The sequence below is a fragment of the Tachyglossus aculeatus genome, chromosome 9 (assembly GCF_015852505.1).
Source record: "Tachyglossus aculeatus isolate mTacAcu1 chromosome 9, mTacAcu1.pri, whole genome shotgun sequence".
Taxonomy (NCBI): domain Eukaryota; kingdom Metazoa; phylum Chordata; class Mammalia; order Monotremata; family Tachyglossidae; genus Tachyglossus; species Tachyglossus aculeatus.
In genome coordinates, this window is record NC_052074.1 from 6,929,613 (window position 1) to 6,950,343 (window position 20,731).

Consider the following 20,731-nt stretch of genomic DNA (forward strand, 5'->3'; position numbering starts at 1 on the left):
TTACGAGTGTGAGCCCCTGTGTGGGACAGGGATTCTGTCCAACCGATTATCTTGTATCTAACTCCAGCGTTTAGTACAGTGCCTGGCATCTAGCAAGCACTTAACAAATACCACAATGATTATCGTTACTATTATTATTATTATTATTAATTTTTCAGAATCTGATATGGTGCTAATTTAGGAGACTGGCTGATTGAATGGCAGAGACACGTATGACATGCATGAATGAAAAGTGAGGCGTCCAAAAAGAGTACAGCTGGCCTCCCTCTTCCTCCCGCAGGGTCTCCTCGCAGGCAGAAACATGTCATGTCATTGCTCAAGACTGAAATTTCCAGCTGGAAAGGCCTTCCGAGTCGGGTTTGCTCACGTGGCCGCTTTGGGCCGCGAGATCCGGCCATAACACGTAGAACCATCTGTAAATTTTAGTCAGAAGTCGGGACTTCGATGCTGCGGTTCGGACTGTGAGGTTCTGATTTTCAAAGAGGGGGGCCGAAATGACCTAAAAAAAAGGATGAGATGCCTCACCGTGGTCGGCGCCGAGGAAGAAGCAGTCGGGAAGCATTGTGGGATGCCTGGGATCCACCTCGATATTTATCGAAGCGTTATTTCCTGCGAGACAGAGAGAGAAAGAGACGAGGAAACGCTAAGAAATTAAGAAGTTACAATGCCGTCAGCCGTCTTCACGTATTTAAAAAAAAATTGAACTGAATACTTCTTGAAATTAGATTTACAGAAATTATTAAAAGTATTATTTAGGGCACAGTTCTAATTTTAAAAGCATTAGGGCTTGAGAAAAAATAATAGAATTAACCGCAATTTAGGCTGGAAAAAAAATGACCTCATCTAAGAGGTAATGTTTCCATAAACAAAATGCTACTCCGTCTGTAAGAAGAGAATTAAGTCTTCAAGTCAGACAGACCCATGGGCTAGGACTGAGAAACACCAATTTTGAATGCTTGGGGGTGAGGGACTGGAGCCATCCTATTCCCAGGACTGTAGGAGACAGTAAAAGGATCGGGAATGAGATAAAGGGATGAGTTTCTTCATCTGAAACCTTGACAGGCATTATAATCCCAGGAAATGAATGATGGGGCGGCTCATTGGTATTTACTGACTGCCTACTGGGCGCAAAGCACTGTATTAAGTGTGGGGGAAGGCCTCAATTAATAATAATAATAATAATAATAATAATAATAATAATGGTATTTGTTAAGCGCTTATTATGTGCCAAGCACTGTTCTAAGTGCTAGCGGAGATGCAAGATAATCAGGTTGTCCCACGTGGGGTTCACAGTTCCAATCCCCATTTTAGAGTCGAGGCACAACAAAGTGAAGTGACTTGCCCAAGGTCACACAACAGACGAGTGGCGGGGCTGGAATTTAAACCAGGCCCTTGTGCTACCTATTAGGCCACGCCGCTTGTTGGGGTGGTTCTGAAGACCGCAAGCTTCTTGTGGGTAGGGATCACGTCTTCCAGTTATTATATTGCACTTCCCAAGGGCTTAGTCTGGTTCTCGGCACACAGAAAGAGCTCAATAAATAGCACTGATTGATTGATTGATTCTGTAACCCGAGCAATGAATCGGCTCTGGGATGGTCCATCCACAGGGCAGAGGGTTTAATGCTCCCAAAACGCTTCATGGAAACAATCACTGCTTCCAAAACAAAAGTATGGTGTTTCCTTCCACGAGAAAACAAACGAAGGGACAAGAGATGAGATGTAGGGATATTAAAATCACCAAGATGGAAGAGATGAAAAATGAAAACCCCTCCTTTCTTTCCAGATGTGAACGGAGGGATCTCTGCAGTCTGATTATATACATACATACATATATATACATATATACATATATACATATATATATATATATGCACACACACACACATACATACACATATATATACACATATATATACACACACATATATGTATATATACATATATATACACACATATATATGTATATATACATATACACATATATGTATATATACACATACACACATATGTATATATATATACATATACACATATATGTATATATACATATGCACATATATGTATATATATACATATACACACATATATATGTATATAAATACATATACACACATATATATGTATATATATACATATATACATATTCATTCATTCAATCGTATTTATTGAGCACTTACTGTGTGCAGAGCACTGTACTAAGCGCTTGGGAAGTACAAGTTGGCAACATATAGAGACGGTCCCTACCCAACAGTGGGCTCACAGTCTAGAATGGGGAGACAGAGAACAAAACAAAACATATTAACAGAATAAAATAAATAGAATATGTACAAGTAAAATAAATAGAGTAATACGTACAAACATATATACATATATACAGGTGCTGTGGGGAAGGGAAGGAGGTAATATGTATACATGTACATATGTATATATTTATTCTATTTATTTTATTTTGTTAATATGTTTCGTTTTGTTCTGTGTCTCCCCCTTCTAGACTGTGAGCCCGCTGTTGGGTAGGGACCGTCTCTCTATGTTGCCAACTTGGACTTCCCAAGCACTTAGTACAGTGCTCTGCACCCAGTAAGCGCTCAATAAAAACGATTGAATGAATGAATGAATGACTAATCAAAATCACACTAATTCTCTACTTTGAGCACAAGCCCCATATTAACCTTTTAGCAGCGGGTGCTGCTTTGCTGCGTTGCAAAATCAGCTTTATTTAGCCGCAGGAGCAGAGTTAACTTATCTTTCCCTGGGCTTGGTGAGAAGCGGATCCTGGAGGGGTCCAGAGGAGGGAGGGTCAGGAGTGGACGGAGCGGGAGGGAAAGCACGCCGGCGCCGGACCGTAGAAAAGGCAAGTGAAAGAAGGAGGAAGGGTGAGCCCTGGGAGAGTCAAGCTCCTCTATGGAAGCCATCATCATCATCATCATCAATCGTATTTATTGAGCGCTTACTATGTGCAGAGCACTGTACTAAGCGCTTGGGAAGTACAAATTGGCAACACATAGAGACAGTCCCTACCCAACAGTGGGCTCACAGTCTAAACGGGGGAGACAGAGAACAAAACCAAACATACTAACAAAATAAAATAAATAGAATAGATATGTACAAATAAAATAAATAAATAAATAAATGGAGTAATAAATATGTACAAACATATATACATATATACAGGTGCACATGTATACATATATAAGCCATCCGCCAGAAGGGGAGTAAAATTATCCAAAAAAGGTCAAATAGTCTTATCACCTGTGCAAAAAAGCACACATCAAACCTGGCTAATTTGCAATATTTACTCCCACCTCCACACATCCTCCCTCTCTTTCTTTCTCTCTCCCTCTCTCTCATATAGCCAGTTAACTGGCTATATACAGTCTTCTAAATGGTAAACCCGGTGTGAGCAGGGATTGTTCTCTTTATTGCTGGACTGTATTTTCCGAGTGCTTAGTACAGTGCTCAGCACACAGTAAGCACTCAATAAATGCGACTGAATGAAAGGAAGACACAAGGCAGGAAGTGTAGAAAACCTACGGGAACGAGTCGGGGTACGGCAGAGGACCCTTTCCCATTGAGGCCGGGCTGGGAGGGATCATAATAAATATTATTATTTATTAATAATAAAGAATAAATTTATTATTATTATTATTTATAAGGGATGGTAAATATTACTCTATTTATTTATTTTACTTGTACATATTTATTCAATTTATTTTATTCTGTTAATATGTTTTGTTTTGTTCTCTGTCTCCCCCTTCTAGACTGTGAGCCCACTGTTGGGTAGGGACCGTCTCTATGTGTTGCCTTCCTCTCCGCCTCGTCCCCCCTCCATCCCCCCCCATCTTACCTCCTTCCCTTCCCCACAGCACCTGCATATATGTATATATGTTTGTACGTATTTATTACTCTATTTATTTATTTATTTTACTTGTACATATCTATTCTATTTATTTTATTTTGTTACTATGTTTGGTTTTGTTCTCCGTCTCCCCCTTTCAGACTGTGAGCCCACTGTTGGGTAGGGACTGTCTCTATATGTTGCCAATTTGTACTTCCCAAGCGCTTAGTACAGTGCTCTGCACATAGTAAGCGCTCAATAAATACGATTGATGATGATGATGATGATGATGTACAGTCTTCTAAACGGTAAACCCGGTGTGAGCAGGGATTGTCTCTCTTTATTGCTGGACTGTACTTCCCGAGTGCTTAGTACAGTGCTCAGCACACAGTAAGCACTCAATAAATGTGACTGAATGAAAGGAAGACACAAGGCAGGAAGTGTAGAAAACCTACGGGAACAAGTCAGGGTACGGCAGAGGACCCTTTCCCATTAAGGCCGGGCTGGGAGAGCTCATAATAAATATTATTATTTATTAACAATAAATAATAAATTTATCATCATCATCAATCGCATTTATTGAGCGCTTACTGTGTGCAGAGCACTGTACTAAGTGCTTGGGAAGTACAAGTTGGCAACATATAGAGACAGTCCCTACCCAACAGCGGGCTCACAGTCTAAAAATTTATGTATTTATTATTATTTATAAGGGATAATAAATATTACTATTATAATTATATTATATGAATTACTATTATTATAATTACTATATTATATTACTAGTAATATTTATTATTTATTTATCTTACTTGTACATATTTATTCTATTTATTTTATTCTGTTAATATGTTTTGTTTTGTTCTCTGTCTCCCCCTTCTAGACCGTGAGCCCGCTGTTGGGTAGGGACCGTCTCTATGTGTTGCCAACTTGTACTTCCCAGGCGCTTAGTCCAGTGCTCTGCACACAGTAAGCGCTCAATAAATACGATTCAATGAATGAATGAATGAATGAATGAATGAATCCAGAATGTCCATTTTCCACTAAGGTTGAGCCTCGGAAGGGTGATATCCCCTGAGACTCGGGGAGACAGAGACCCATGGCCAGGATCTTGTATTTTCTTTTTCCACAAAGTAAACCAAAAAAAGCACAGAGCGAACCTATTTCCCAATCCTTTCCCCTTGTTTCACACCAACCTATGACAATTCTTCGCATAGTGGCACTACGGCTGGGTTTTTCTGGTTCCACCACCCAGGTGTTCTCATCAATTTCATCCACCGTATCCCAGAATGACTTCAGTGACTCCGCGGCCGCCAAAAACTGTCGGTGAACGCTGGCTAGGGAGCTCTGCGAAAAGATGAAACCTGAGCGAGTCACGTGGCTCTTGACCACAAGACAACACAAAAATGAGATTTTTGCTCCACGCCGGCGAAGTGGCCAGGTTTTCGGATCAAATATTGCTCGGGTAGGGGTCAACTGCTCTCGCCGTTGGAATTGCCAGGACTTTCATTTACATTTACCTCTATTAGAGGAAGAGAAGAGGATTCTTAAGGTCAAACTTTCCATAGGGGGATATATTAGGATGCATCACTACATTAACGGTAGAGTTTGCCACTATCGCAAGTACACGTATTTATGCACCTAATCTACCATATATTAAGGCATAACATAAAACTGTAGGGCGAAAACAATTTTAGCAACTTCCTTGTTTCCGTCACGATCAAACATTAGGCACTGTGCTGTCTAATTAAGCTAGATCTATTTAAAATGTGGTACGCATAAAACTTTTTACATACTTCACTGGGCAAAAAGCATGGGATGAGTTTTATATTTCTTCTGTGAAATGCAAATGGGAATTACAAATATGATTCTTCTGTACATTTAACTTTTACCCAATCTCTGAATTCAGTGTTTCAGACACTACACATTAGTGAGAATTTACTTAAACACATTTCTTGAAAATGAGAATTAAAGTATATAGCACTGCATGGGTGATTCAAAATTTCATTTTGATATAAAAAATTAACAGATCCAGAGTTGCCCCAAGACATCGTTCCGGGCGTTTGACAGGGCTAACAACTTTTCTAGGGATTTCTTTATTTGACGGGGTGATGGATCGCTGAATACAATTATCCCAAGACCACCTAAAAGGAGGATTCAAAGTTGGAACTCCCATAAACTATTCTTAAAAAGAGCAGAGTAATAATTCCTGGCTAAGATGTTTATTTATCCTTACTGAAGAGCCAAGAAAGCGTACGGTAATTAATGGAAAATATTACCCATTTGGTCACCCATAGGAAATCCGCTAGGATGGGTGTGATGATCAATAAATCTATTAGATTAAGGGGTTTTAATCATGCTTATTTTAGAAAAGGCTGCTAGGGGAAATAACTTTGTTTTCCAGCCTGGGGCAGGGTTGGGAGCTGCTACTTATCCAAGAATTTGCGTTAGCTAAGAGTCAGGGGCAGGGACTGTGTCTATCAACTTAGTGTGGCTCAGTGGAAAGAGCCCGGGCTTTGGAGTCAGAGTTCATGGGTTCGAATCCCGCCTCCGCCAACTGTCAGCTGTGTGACTTTGGGCAAGTCACTTCACTTCTCTGGGCCTCAGTTACCTCATCTGTAAAATGGGGGATAAGACTGTGAGCCCCCCGTGGGACAACCTGATAATAATAATGATGATGGCATTTATTAAGCGCTTACTATGTGCAAAGCACTGTTCTAAGCGCTGGGGGGGGAATACAAGGTGATCAGGTTGTCAATCAATCAATCATATTTATTGAGTGCAGAGCACTGTACTAAGCGCTTGGGAAGTAAAAGTTGGCAACATATAGAGACAGTCCCTACCCAAGAGTGGGCTCACAGTCTAGAAGGGGGAGACAGACAACAAAACCAAACATACTAACAAAATAAAATAAATAGAATAGATATGTACAAGTAAAATAGAGTAATAAATATGCACAGACATTTATACACATATACAGGTGCTGTGGGGAAGGGAAGGAGGTAAGATGGAGGGATGGAGAGGGGGACGAGGGGGAGAGGAAGGAAGGGGCTCAGTGTGGGAAGGCCTCCTGGAGGAGGTGAGCTCTCAGCAGGGCCTTGAAGGGAGGAAGAGAGCGAGCTTGGCGGATGGGCAGAGGGATTGGGGGCATTCCGGGCCCGGGGGAGGACGTGGGCCGGGGGTCGATGGCCGGACAGGCGAGAACGAGGTACGGGGAGGAGATGAGCGGCGGAGGAGCAGAGGGTGCGGGCTGGGCTGGAGAAGGACAGAAGGGAGGTGAGGGAGGAGGGGGTGAGGGGATGGACAGCCTTGAAGCCCAGGGTGAGGAGTTTCTGCCTGATGTGCAGATTGATTGGTTGTCCCACGTAGGGCTCACAGTCTTAATCCCCATTTTACAGATGAGGTAACTGAGGCTCAGAGAAGTCAAGTGACTTGCCCAAGTCACTAACCTCTGCGGACCCCCGTCCACCTGGAAAATGGGGATGATAAATACTAGCCTTTGCCCACCACACAAGGGTGTTGGGATGAGTAATGGGATTTTTTTAAAAAAGGAGATTTCCTTGTGTATTTTCCCAAACGTAAGTAGAGTGCTTTGAACATAGCAGACGTTCAGGAAATAACCCTACTCCAACTCTCTCTGCAAAAACCATTAACGGCATCAACGACAGTTTCATTGGCTGGAATTTGAAGTTGTCGCTCTTGCCTAGACTCAGAAAACACTCCACTAGGCATTAAGAAAGAATGAACCAACACACAGATAGACTTATATGTGATAGGCCCCACTGAGAGCTCACCTCCTCCAGGAGGCCTTCCCAGACTGAGCCCCTTCCTTCCTCTCCCCCTCGTCCCCCTCTCCATCCCCCCATCTTACCTCCTTCCCTTCCCCACAGCACCTGTATATATGTATACATGTTTGTACATATTTATTACTCTATTTATTTATTTATTTTACCTGTACATATCTATTCTATTTTATTTTGTTAGTATGTTTGGTTTTGTCTCCCCCTTTTAGACTGTGAGCCCGCTGTTGGGTAGGGACCGTCTCTATATGTTGCCAACTTGTACTTCCCAAGCGCTTAGTACAGTGCTCTGCACACAGTAAGTGCTCAATAAATACGATTGATGATGATGATGATAGGCTGAGGGCACTGGGAGACAGAGGACTGCTGATCGAAGGCCCTAAAATTAAAGCAAACAAACCAACATTTCGGGCAAAGACCGCGCTGACAAGAGCTGAGCGCATCCGAAGAGTGCACATTTGCCGGGCTGCCCAGGCCAACAGCTTTTTTTTTGCTTTTGCTGTCGCTTTTTATGGTATTTGTTAAGCGCTTACTATGTGTCGGGCACCGTGTTAATAATAATAATAATGTTGGCATTTGTTCAGCGCTTACTATGTGCAAAGCACTGTTCTAAGCGCTGGGGGGATACCAAGTGATCAGGTTGTCCCACGTGGGGCTCACAGTCTTAATCCCCATTTTACAGATGAGGGAACTGAGGCTCAGAAAATTTAAGTGACTTGCCCAAGGTCACACAGCAGACATGTGGAGGAGCCGGGATTCAAACCCATGACCTCTGACTCCAAAGCCCATGCTCCTTCCACTGAGCCACGCTGCTTCTCCAATGTATTAAGCATTTAAGCGCTTACTACAGTGCTCCGCACACAGTAAGCGCTCAATAAATACGATTGAATGAATTAAGGCGATCGGGTTGGACACAATCCAGGCCCAACATGGGGCTCACAACTTTAACCCCCATTTTACGGATGAGGAAACCGAGGCATAGAAAAGTTAACGGACTTGCACAGGGTCCTCCGGCAGAGAAGCGGAGGACGCGGGATTAGAACCCAGGTCCTCTGACTCCGAGATCTCGATCATGGCTCCGTGACATTTTCCTTCACGAGCACCGCATTTTCTCCCTTCCGTCCCTTTCCCCAGTCCGGTCCGTCAACTCTGCTCTGTCGTTTTATTGAAAGATATTTATTTTCCGAAATCTAGTTGGAAAGTTTAAATGACCTACTGACGGTGCCTTGAGACCTTAGGAGGGAAGGCAACACATAACAAATAAATTAACCCAAACCTCGGGGCCTAGCGTTTTCTCCCGGGCCTCGGGGTGACAATCGCACAAATGGAACAGCAAATGGATTATATTCTGTAGCACTTGAAGCACCGTCACAAAAAAAGGATTACGGGGTTGTGGGAAGAGAACGTCAAAGGCAATTTTTCTAAGATTTGCTCGGTAATTGACGCAGCTGATTTTCCTGTCTTTTGTGACCCAACAAACCAAAGAAAAATAACATTGTAAATACTGAACTCCTAAGCCCCTCCAGCCCCACCCCAAAAGGAAGTTTCAAGCATTTAAAAATCATCATCAATCGTATTTATTGAGCGCTTACTATGTGCAGAGCACTGTACTAAGCGCTTGGGAAGTACAAATTGGCAACAATACCTCCCAAGCGCTTAGTACAGTGCTCTGCACACTGTGAGCGCTCAATAAATACGATTGATTGATTAAAAATCAGAGTTTTTGCCTGACGTCTGCCGCCTGAAATCTTAGGCACAGTGGTTTCCCAGCTTCAGATCAACACCATGCGCTTAGCCTGGTCAGCTAAGAGTGTGAGGAGGTATGTGTTCATTCACTGATTCATTCAATCGTATTTATTGAGCGCTTACTGTGTGCAGAGCGCTGTACTAAGCGCTTGGGAAGTACAAGTTGGCAACATATGGAGACGGTCCCTACCCAACAACGGGCCCACGGTCTAGAAGACGGGCTCCATCATCGCGTACTGTCTTGGTACTGTAAAAAGCCCGACCTCAAAACGTGCTGGAGATGGGGACTATCACAGAGGTCGTCTTTATGAACACTCCTCCCGACACCCACACACAAACACACCCACACACCTGTTTTGAGCCACTTTCACTCATTCATTCGTTCCCCGGTGCACGTGCCTTCACTAGGTGCTCTGCAAAGTAATTCACCCTAGCTCTGGGCCCCGTTCCCTAGGAAGGGAACTTAAGTTGCCAACTTGTACTTCCCAAGCGCTTAGTACAGTGCTCTGCACACAATAAGCGCTCAATAAATACGATTGAATGAATGAATGAATGACCATATAAAATAGACAACAGCACCTTCAGCTTGCCCAGCTTGAAAACACCGCATAAGCTTCGTAAAAGAGCGCTACACATGCTCCTGGGGGCGTCGGGGCAGACTAGGTTGGCTGCGTGTGGATGGGAAGGAGCATGTACGTGTAGGATTGTGAGGAGCCATGTGTCTGTGCTAAGGACGTACGTGCCAGCAGATAAACTAATTAGTACAGCTGTGATCTGCTTGTAGAAACACGAAAAAATAAAGTAAAACAATGATGGCATTTGTTAAGCGCTTACTATGTGCGAAACACTGTTCTAAGCGCTGGGTAGATACAAGGTCATCAGGTTGTCCCACGTGGGGCTCACATTCTTAATCCCCATTTTACAGATGAGGGAACTGAGGCCCCGACAAGTGAAGTGACTTGCCCAAAGTCACACAACTGACAAGTGGCAGGGTGGGATTAGAACCCACGACCTCCGACTCCCAAGCCCGTTCTCTTTCATTCATTTATTCATTCAATCGTATTTATTGAGCGCTTACTGTGTGCAGAGCACTGGACTAAGCGCTTGGGGAAGTCCAAGTTGGCAATATATAGAGATGGTCCCTACCCAACAGCGGGCTCACAGTCTAGAAGGGGGAGACAGACAACAAAACAAAACATATTAACAAAATAAAATAAATAGAATAAATCTGTACAAATAAAATAGAGTAATAAATACATACAAACATATATACATATATAGTGGCTTTCCGCTAAGCCACGCTGCTCCTTCATAAAACCAGTGTGTTTTATGCTGACCCAAGCCCTTGTACTTTCCCACCTTGACTACTGCATTAGCCTCCTCACCACCTGTCTCTCCCCACTCCAGTCATTCATTCAGTCATTCAATCATATTTATTGAGCACTTACTGTATGCAGAACACTGTACTAAGCGCTTGGGAAGTCCAAGTTGGCAACATATAGAGATGGTCCCTACCCAACAGTGGGCTCACGGTCTAGAAGGTGAGCTCACAGTCTAGAAGTCCTACAGTCCACAGTATCAATCAATCAATCAATTGTATTTACTGACCGCTTGCTGTGTGCAGAGCACTGTACTAAGCACTTGGGAAGTACAAATTGGCAACATATAGAGACTGTCCCTACCCAACAGTGGGCTCACAGTCTAGAAGGTGGGCTCACAGTCTAGAAGTCCTACAGTCCACAGTATCAATCAATCAATCAATCGATTGTATTTATTGAGCGCTTGCTGTGTGCAGAGCACCGTACTAAGTGCTTGGGAAGTACAAGTTGGCAACATAGGGAGATGGTCCCTACCCAACAGTGGGCTCACAGTCTAGAAGGGGGAGACAGACAACAAAACATATTAACAAAATAAAATAAATAGAATAGATATGTACAAGTAAAATAGAGTAATAAATCTGTACAAACATATATACATATATACAGGTGCTGTGGGGAAGGGAAGGAGGTAAGGCCGGGGGGATGGAGAGGGTTCAGTCTGGGAAGGCCTCCTGGAGGAGGTGAGCTCTCAGTAGGGCCTTGAAGGGAGGAAGTAGTCCACAGTCCTACCTTAACTCTGCTGCCCGGATCATTTTTCTACAAAAAAGGTCCAGTTCACGTCTCCCCCCCCGTCCTCAAAAATCTGCAATGGTCGACCATCCCCTTCCACAGCAAACAGAAACTCCTTCCCATTGGCCTTAAAGCGCTCCGTCAATTCACCCCCTCCTACCTTACCATGCTGATTTCGTCAAGCGTTTAGTACAGTGCTCTGCACACAGTAAGCGCTCAATAAATACAAATGATTGATTGATTGAACTACAACCCAACCCTCATACCTCATTCCTCCAACGCCAATGCGCTCACTGTTTCTCGATCATGTCTAGCTCACCGCCTCCCCTCATCCACGTCCTCCCTCTGGTTTGGAATGCCCACTATTTTCGCATACAAAGAACAACCACTGTACTGCTTTAGTGCTCCGCACAATAAGTAAATGCTCAATAAATACAATTAAATGAATGTATGAACCACTCTACTCCCCTTCAAAGCCTTTAGTAAAAGCACATCTCCAACAGGCCTTCCCCAATGAAACCTTCATCTCCCTCATTCCCTCTCCCTTCCGTATTGCCTTTTCCCTTGGATCGGTATCCTTTAATCACTTGATATTCACCGCCCCCCCCCCGCCCCCCCCAGCTCAGCCACACCGTATGTAATTTATTAATTTTATTGTCTGCTCCTCCTCTAGACTGGAAGCTTCTTGCAGGCAGGGAACGTGTTTATCAACTGTCATATCAAACTCCTCCAAGCACTCAGTACAGTGCTCTGAAAACAGTAAGCGCTCAGTAAATACCACCGATTGATCGTTCTTCAACCCTATCAGGGTGGCGTAACTGATTCAGGGTAAATCTCTGAGTGCCGTAAGATCCATATCTTGTATGTATTTATTACTCTATTTTATTTGTACATATTTATTCTATTTATTTTATTTTGTTAACATGTTTTGTTTTGTTCTCTGTCTCCCCCTTCTAGACTGTGAGCCCACTGTTGGGTAGGGACCGTCTCTATATGTTGCCAACTTGGACTTTCCAAGCGCTTAGTACAGTGCTCTGCACACAGTAAGCACTCAATAAATACGATTGAATGAATGAATGAACATGTTGCCAACTTGTATTTCCCAAGCGCTTAGTCCAGTGCTCTGCACACAGTAAGCGCTCAATAAATACGATTGAATGAATGAATGAATATCCCTGAATTGGGAACCTGTGCCACAGTGCTTTGCACATGGTAAGCACTTAACAAATGCCACTATTATTATTATTATTATTATTGTTATTACCATCAAAACTTGGATTACAGTAAGAACCTAACTTCCAAAATTATTTCCCTATTAAAAAAAATGTTTCCTAAATTAATCATGGCAGTGCATGCATTATACGCATGTCCTGGAATCACTGGCATCAGTCAGTGGATTTTTTTTTATCTATAACATTTCAAAGATTTCACAGTGCTTTTCATTTTTCCCTTATGTAAAGAGACATCATAATTCAACGGAGGCATTAAGAAATCTATGAATACCTCCTTAGCTGAATACCTATTTAGAATGAAGGACTATGTCAGGTATGCAACTCTAAGGCCGAAGAAACCAAGTGTGCCCTCCCACAGAAATAATCAGTATCGCATGAATCGCATAGTTCCCTGTGGAAAAACTCCCCTACCTTACGCCAAACGCTTCTGAAAAAGATCTTTACTCTCTTTTCCCTTCCTTCTTACTTAGGAAAAGAAGAAAATTAAATGGCATATTATCCGGCCCACAAACATACTTTAGCGAGGCAAGGAATTTCATATGAGAGGGAGAGAATTATAATCATTTCAAGATGCCAATTATGATATTCCGGCTCTCTCCATCTCCCCGCCATTTTCCCCCTCTGAACACTCCGAACGATCACAAAAACCCCCAAATGTCAACACAATTCACATCCAGATGTGTCGACTTCTGGGTCCGGGCTACAACTTGAAGAGGGCAATTTCGGGTCACCGCTCAATATATTGGGGTAATGTTAAAATCCCACCCCACACAGCACTTGGGAGAAGGGGGATGATTTGCGTTCATTTTAAGTTGGAACCCAGATGGAGAATTACAACTCTGGTGTGCAAAATTGTGATGTTCATCTCTAGTAACGGTACACTTCCTTACTGAATTCTTTTGAACCACCTGAAAAGAAACTACTTCACGTCGTCAGAGTTTGGCGCGTGATTGAGGAACGAAGGAAGACTGGGGGTAATTAATCGGTGGATTCATTTCTCAGAACCTGAGATTTCACTTTTTGTGTGAGTGTGTGTGTGAGAGAGAGAGAAAAAAAATATCAAAGAGGACAGGGAGATGGATAGGTATCTGCTGGAAGTGAAATGTTGGATTTTTTTTTCCTCAACTGTTATTAAATTATGTTAAAGTAGGAAAGCACTTAAGCGGAGAAGTGTGAATACTGCCAATCTCAAAACGTAACGCTTATTATCTTTAAAAGCATTTTGTTACTTTTATAATACCTGAAGTGATCTAATAATGTCAGTCACTTAACCAGATCTTAGAGTAGAATATCTTCATCTTAAGTACTATTATTTCCAGTATTTTAATAATTTTCACACAGTCCCGGAATGTGATCTTTTGTGCTCTGATGACACTTAAATTAATGGCATAATTTTCTGGTCCTTGCAACAGTTGCTTTCCATTTTGATTTTTTACATTTTCCTATATCCCATACAGATAAATCTTCATATAATTATCATTTTTATCTTTGGGGAATTGAAAGGCCCGCGATAGAAAAAAAAAGAACTATCCGGGGGCTGGAAAGCACAGATCCGTTTCTAAAAATTCAATTAATTTGAATACAAATTGTAATTTTTTCCAAAGATGTTCCTTTAAAAGGAAGCTAAATCTTCTAAATGTTCAGTTCATTTGATCTTATTTGCATGCTTCGTTGATGTCGTCGACTCTTTCTTCCTAAAATGTATATCTGGATCTGAATCTATTTAATCAAACCATGCTTCTTTGTCAAGGAAACCAGAGGGAATTTATCACTCTTTTCGGCTTCATTAACTAGTTTATTTTTGACCACTGCTGACCACTGTTCTCTTACGAGATTGATTTTGAAACATTTTTTTCTCTGTACAGAGAGAAGGTCTTTGCACGCCAGGTGAAACAGCGGCGACGGAGAACTTCTTCTTGGACAGCTTCTGTCCAACGAGGTTCACACTTGGGTAAATAAAATAAGCGTGAACTTCAATCCTGCCCCACGACGTTCCCCCGCCTGACGACGAAAATCGAACCGATCGGCAAAAAGCGAACTGACCGTGCCACCCCCTAATTACGAGCTTTTCGTTCGGACGGCGTCGAACCGAAGGAGCGTGGACGCTGTCTAATTTTGCAAGGAAAGCTCGCATTCGGGATGAAATGGAGATAATGACCATTTTGTAGATCTTTATTCAGTACATGATTTTCGCTGTTAGTTGTCAGTCGAGGTCACTCCCCCAGCAAGATCAGCAGCTTGAGCCAATGTTAATTATCGCACGCAATGTCTTGGCTCGGATCCTTTCAGAAAAATGGCCACTGGGATGCTCAGTGGAGAAATCCACCTTGCAGGGTTTCCCCATCCTGGGGTGATCAAAATAATAATAATAATTATGGCATTTGTTAAGCATTTACTGTGTGCCGGGCACTGTACTAAGCACTGGGGTGGATACAGCAAATTGGGTTAGACACAGTCCCTGTCCCGAATAGGGCTAACAGCCTTAATCCCCATTTTACAGATGACGGAACGGAGGTGCAGAGAAGTGAAGTGACTCGCCTAAGGCCTCACGGACAATATGAGCCCACTGTTGGGTAGGGATTGTCTCTATCTGATGCCAAATTGTACTTTCCAAGCGCTTAGTAAAGTGCTCTGCACACGGTAAAGCTCTCAATAAATACGACTGAATGAATGAATGAATGAACGAAGTGACGGACCCGGGATTAGAACTCATGACCTTCTGAATCCCAGTCCCGGGCTCTATCCACTGTGCCACCCTAGGATACGATCTCCTTGTCCATTCATCAATCATCATCATCAATTGTATTTATTGAGCGCTTACTGTGTGCAGAGCACTGTACTAAGCGCTTGGGAAGTACAAGTTGGCAACATCTAGAGACTGTCCCTGCCCAACAGTGGGCTCACAGTCTAAAAGGGGGAGACAGAGAACGAAACCAAACATACTAACAAAATAAAATGAATAGAATAGATATGTACAGGTAAAATAAATAAATAAATAAATTTCTGGATTGAGATTTTCTATCAGATGCTTCTGATTTAAGTAGGAGAACAAATAAGATTGGTACTATAAATTGAACCTGTGAACGGCTGTCTTCCCGTAGGGTGGGCTGCATATGTGATTGCACTTTCAAACCTAGTCTTCCTCTTAAACACAGGCAAAGGACCCCTTAACTTTTTTGATGATATCATTATGATTAATAATAATAACAGTAATAATGACGGAGATGTGTTAAGCACTTAAATGTATCAATAATAATAATGATGGCATTTATTAAGCGCTTACTATGTGCACAGCACTGTTCTAAGCGCTGGGGAGGTTACAAGGCGATCAGGTTGTCCCACGGGGGGGCTCACAGTTTTTAATCCCCATTTTTCAGATGAGGTAACTGAGGCACAGGGAAGTGAAGTGACTTGCCCAAAGTCACACGTCTGACAAGTGGCGGAGCCGGGATTTGAACCCGTGACCTCTGACTCCAAAGCCCGGGCTCTTTCCACTGAGCCACGCTGCTTCTCAAGCACGGAGGGCTGGGGTAGATACAGGAAAATCTGATGGGCCACAGTCCCATCAGACTCATCAGACACACGGGGCTCACACTTTAAGGAGGAGGGAGAATGGGTATTTTGTCTCCTTTTTCTAGATGAGGAAACTGAGGCACAAAGATGTTAGATGACTTGTCCAAGATTACACAGTACGGAAGAGGTGAAGCCAGGACAAGGACCTCCACCCCCTCCTCTCCCACCTCTGCCTGTGTGGATCTTGGCTCCTTTTTTTTTTTTAAGTGGGTGATGGGGTCTCAGGAAGAGACAGTGTCTGGGCTTTCTAGAACTTACACTCATTTCCACGTTTCCAATGCCATTATTATTATTATTATTATTATTACTATTATTATTATTAAACTGCATCTACAGTGTGGCTCAGTGGAAAGAGCCTGGCCTTGGGAATCAGAGGGTCATGGGTTCGAATCCCAGCTCCGCCACTTAGCTGGGTGACTTTGGGCAAGTCACTTCACTTCTCTGGACCTCAGTTCCCTCCTCTGTAAAATGGGGATTAAGACTGTAAACCCCACATGGGACCTGATTATCCTGAGTCCCCCCCGCCCGCCCAGTGCTAAGAACAGTAGTTTGTACATAATAAGCGCTTAACAAATACCAACATTATTATCCCAACGCTTGGTACAGTGCTTGGCACACAGTGAGCACTTAATACCACCATTACTATTAGCATTGTTATTATTTTTCTAATACAGTCTAGAGGAAGTGCTGAAGAAACAGAGGCCACAAGGTTACAGGAAAAGTGGGTTTTTCATTGACATTCGCAACAAGCCTTCCTTTACTTCCCCCAGCCTCTTAATCATTATCTTGGAAATACTCGGGATATTGAAAAGAAGAGAGCGGGGGACCGAACGATAAACCATCCTATGGAAATAAGTGTCCGACGGGCAGCCCACCCTGCCAGCCTCAGGTGGGTTGTGTTGGTCGTGTACAAACTCACAAATACCTTAGGAGGAAAGGAAAATCACTTTCTTAGGCTAGGAACTCCGGCTGCTGTTTAGATAAGGGCAGATAAGAACTCAGACAGCAGCAGATAAGAAATAAGGGGAGATAAGGAAGAATTAGCATCTCAGAGCAGCAGGACATATCAAGGCAACCAGCCGATGCTGAAGGACACAATCTCGCTGAAGAAAGGAGGGGAGGAAGAAGGGAGAGTGTAAAGTGAACAAGAGAAAGGAGTGAAACGAGCCCATTCTAAATGAAACCCCCCAAAAAAGAAAAATTCATCATCTGATGTTGGAGCCATCTACTATTATCGTTCTCCGTGGCCCGGATTTAGATATTTAAAAGGATCGGACAGCTAAAGACCCCCAAATCTTACACACGGTTTCAATACCTGTTCAATTCTGGTAAAAAGGGATGCTCGTTAACTGTTGTTCCACACGGGGCCAGCCTCGCCCGCTAGTTTTGGAAACATAAATGATCCGTCTCAGCAGCCTGGATTGAGACTGCCCGTTATTCCCATATTTCGGATGGGAAAACTCGGACAAAGTTCCTGGCTCACTGCTACTCTGCAGTCCTGCCAAATCAATCAATCAATCAATCAATCAATCATATTTATTGAGTGCTTACTGTGTGCAGAGCACTGTACTAAGTGCTTGGGAAGTACAAGTTGGCAAATGGATTAGGACAACCTGCTTCCCTTCAGGAGCACCGTGGCCTAGTGGGAAAAGGACAGGCCTGAGCGCCCGGGGATCTGGGTTCTAATTCCGGCTCTGGCCACTTGCCCGCCATGTGTGACCTTTAGCAAGTCATTTCTCTGTACCTCAGGTCCCTCATCTGTAAAATGAGGATTCAGTAACTGTTCCTCCTGTCTGTTGCGTGTCCCTGGGCAAGCCACTTCACTTCTCTGGGCCTCAATCAATCAATCAATCGTATTTATTGAGCGCTTACTGTGTGCACAGCGCTGTACTAAGCACTTGGGAAGTACAAATTGGCAACATATAGAGACAGTCCCTATCCAACAGTGGGCTCACAGTCTAAAAGTTAACCCGGTGGTAAAATGTGGATTAAGAGTGCGAGCCCAAGGTGGGAAAGGGACTCTATCCAACCGGATTATCTTGCATCTATCCCAGCGCTCAGTACAGTGCTGGGCGCATAGTAGGCGCTCAGCAAATACCACAACTATTCTTCTTATTAGACATTATTAACCTCTCAGGGTCACATCTGGAGAGTTTCCAGTCCTCTACCAGTCTTGCCTAGAGGAGGAAGAGTCAAGCAGAGTCCTACCCATTCCATTCCTAGCTTGGCCAGTGGCTCGTGAGTGGAAGGCTTTTAGACTGTGAGCCCACTGTTGGGTAGGGACCGTCTCTATATGTTGCCAACTTGTACTTCCCAAGCGCTTAGTACAGTGCTCAGCACACAGTAAGCGCTCAATAAATATGATTGAGGATAATAAATACGATTGATGATGGAAGGCAATCAGCTAGAAGTCAAAACTCCCCTGCCCTGGGCAGCAGAGTCGAGGGCAAAGACTAGTTTACTGCACGGAAAGAGAAAATGGTAAACCACTTCCAGATTTTTACCAAGCAAACTCACTGGATCCACTAATAATAAAAATAATAATAATAACAATAATAATAATAGCATTTATTAAGCACTTACTATGTGCAAAGCACTGTTCTAAGCGCCGGGGTGGTAACAAGGTGATCAGGTTGTCCCACGGGGGGCTCACAGTCTTAATCCCCATTTTACAGATGAGGTGACTGAGGCCCAGAGAATAATTATAATAATAATGATGATGGCATTTATTAAGTGCTTACTATGTGCAAAGCTCTGTTCTAAGCGCCGCGGAGGTAACAAGGTGATGAGGTTGTCTCACGGGGGGCTCACAGTCTTAATCCCCATTTTACAGATGAGGCGACTGAGGCCCAGGAACAATAATAATAATGATGATGGCATTTATTAAGCGCTTAATATGTGCAAAGCTCTGTTCTAAGCGCCGGGGAGGTTACAAGGTGATCAGATTGTCCCATGGCGGGCTCACAGTCTTAATCCCCATTTTATAGATGAGGTAACTGAGGCACAGAGAACAATAATAATAATAATGATGGCATTTATTAAGTGTTTACTATGTGCAAAGCACTGTTCTAAGCACCGGGGAGGTTACAAGGTGATCAGGTTGTCCCACAGGGGGCTCACAGTCTTAATCCCCATTTTACAGATGAGGTCACTGAGGCCCAGAGAATAATAATAATAATAATGATGCCATTTATTAAGTGCTTACTATGTGCAAAGCACTGTTCTAAGCACCAGGGTGGTAACAAGGTGATCAGGTTGTCCCACGGGGGGCTCACAGTCTTAATCCCCATTTTACAGATGAGGTAACTGAGGCCCAGAGAAGTGAAGTGACTTGCCCAAAGTCACACAGCTGACAATTTTTGGAGCTGGGATTTGAACCCATGACCTCTGACTCCAAAGCCCAGGCTCTTTCCACTGAGCCACGCTGCTCCTCTAACTAATCGTTCACTACCAGAACAACTGCAGATGGAAGCGGGGTGTCCTGGGAGAGCCGCGTCCATGGCGTCACTAAGGGTCAGACTCGGCTCAACAGCAAAAGACAACGACAACAGACATTAATATCCATCAATCATGGCCGCGTACACCAATGTCATGGGACCGAGGGCAGGGTGACTATCAAGTGCCCGAAGCATCCCGCTCCAAGCGTGTCGGCTTCGACCCGGAAGAGAGAGGGAGTAGGCCGAGGCCCACGCAGGTCACGTCCCACGAGCCGAAGCTCCCTTCGACACGGCCCAGATTTGTATCAACAGATACCACAACTCTTCTTCTTATTAGACATTAATAAACTCTCATTAATAAACCCACGACCTCTGACTCCAAAGCCGGGGCTCTTTCCACTGAGCCGCGCTGCTTCTCTAATTGTTCACTACCAAAACGACTGCAGGTGGAAGCGGGGCGTCCTGGGAGAGACGCGTCCACGGCGTCGCTAAGGGTCGGACACGGCTCGACAACAGACATTAATATCCATCAATCGTGGCTGCGTACACCAATGTCGCGGGACCGAGGGCAGGGTGACTATCAAGGCCTAAAGCATCCCGCTCCAAGCGCGTCGGCTTCGACCCGGGAGGGAGAGGGAGTAGGCCGAGACCCGCGCAGGTCACGTCCCACGAGCTGAAGCTCCCTTCGACACGGCCCAGATTTGTATCAACAGATACCACAACTCTTCTTCTTATTAGACATTAATAAACTCTCATTAATAAACCCACGACCTCTGACTCCAAAGCCCGGGCTCTTTCCACTGAGCCGCGCTGCTTCTCTAACTAATTGTTCACTACCAAAACGACTGCAGGTGGAAGCGGGGCGTCCTGGGAGAGCCGCGTCCACGGCGTCGCTAAGGGTCGGACACGGCTCGACAGCATAAGACAACGACAACAGACATTAATATCCATCAATCATGGCTGCGTACACCAATGTCGCGGGACCGAGGGCAGGGTGACTATC

The 20,731-nt window shown here is 43.8% G+C and overlaps 1 protein-coding gene across 1 annotated transcript in view; it reads right to left on the bottom strand.

Moving 5' to 3' along the window:
- FANCL (FA complementation group L) overlaps positions 1–20,731 on the bottom strand; it is a 61,111-nt gene that overhangs the window by 6,131 nt on the left and 34,249 nt on the right. Inside the window, exons 8-9 of the mRNA XM_038751183.1 lie at positions 5,029–5,179; positions 526–609 (exon numbers count right to left, since the gene is read on the bottom strand). Coding sequence (XP_038607111.1) covers positions 526–609; positions 5,029–5,179 — 235 coding nt within the window. The remainder of the gene's footprint in view (positions 1–525; positions 610–5,028; positions 5,180–20,731) is intronic.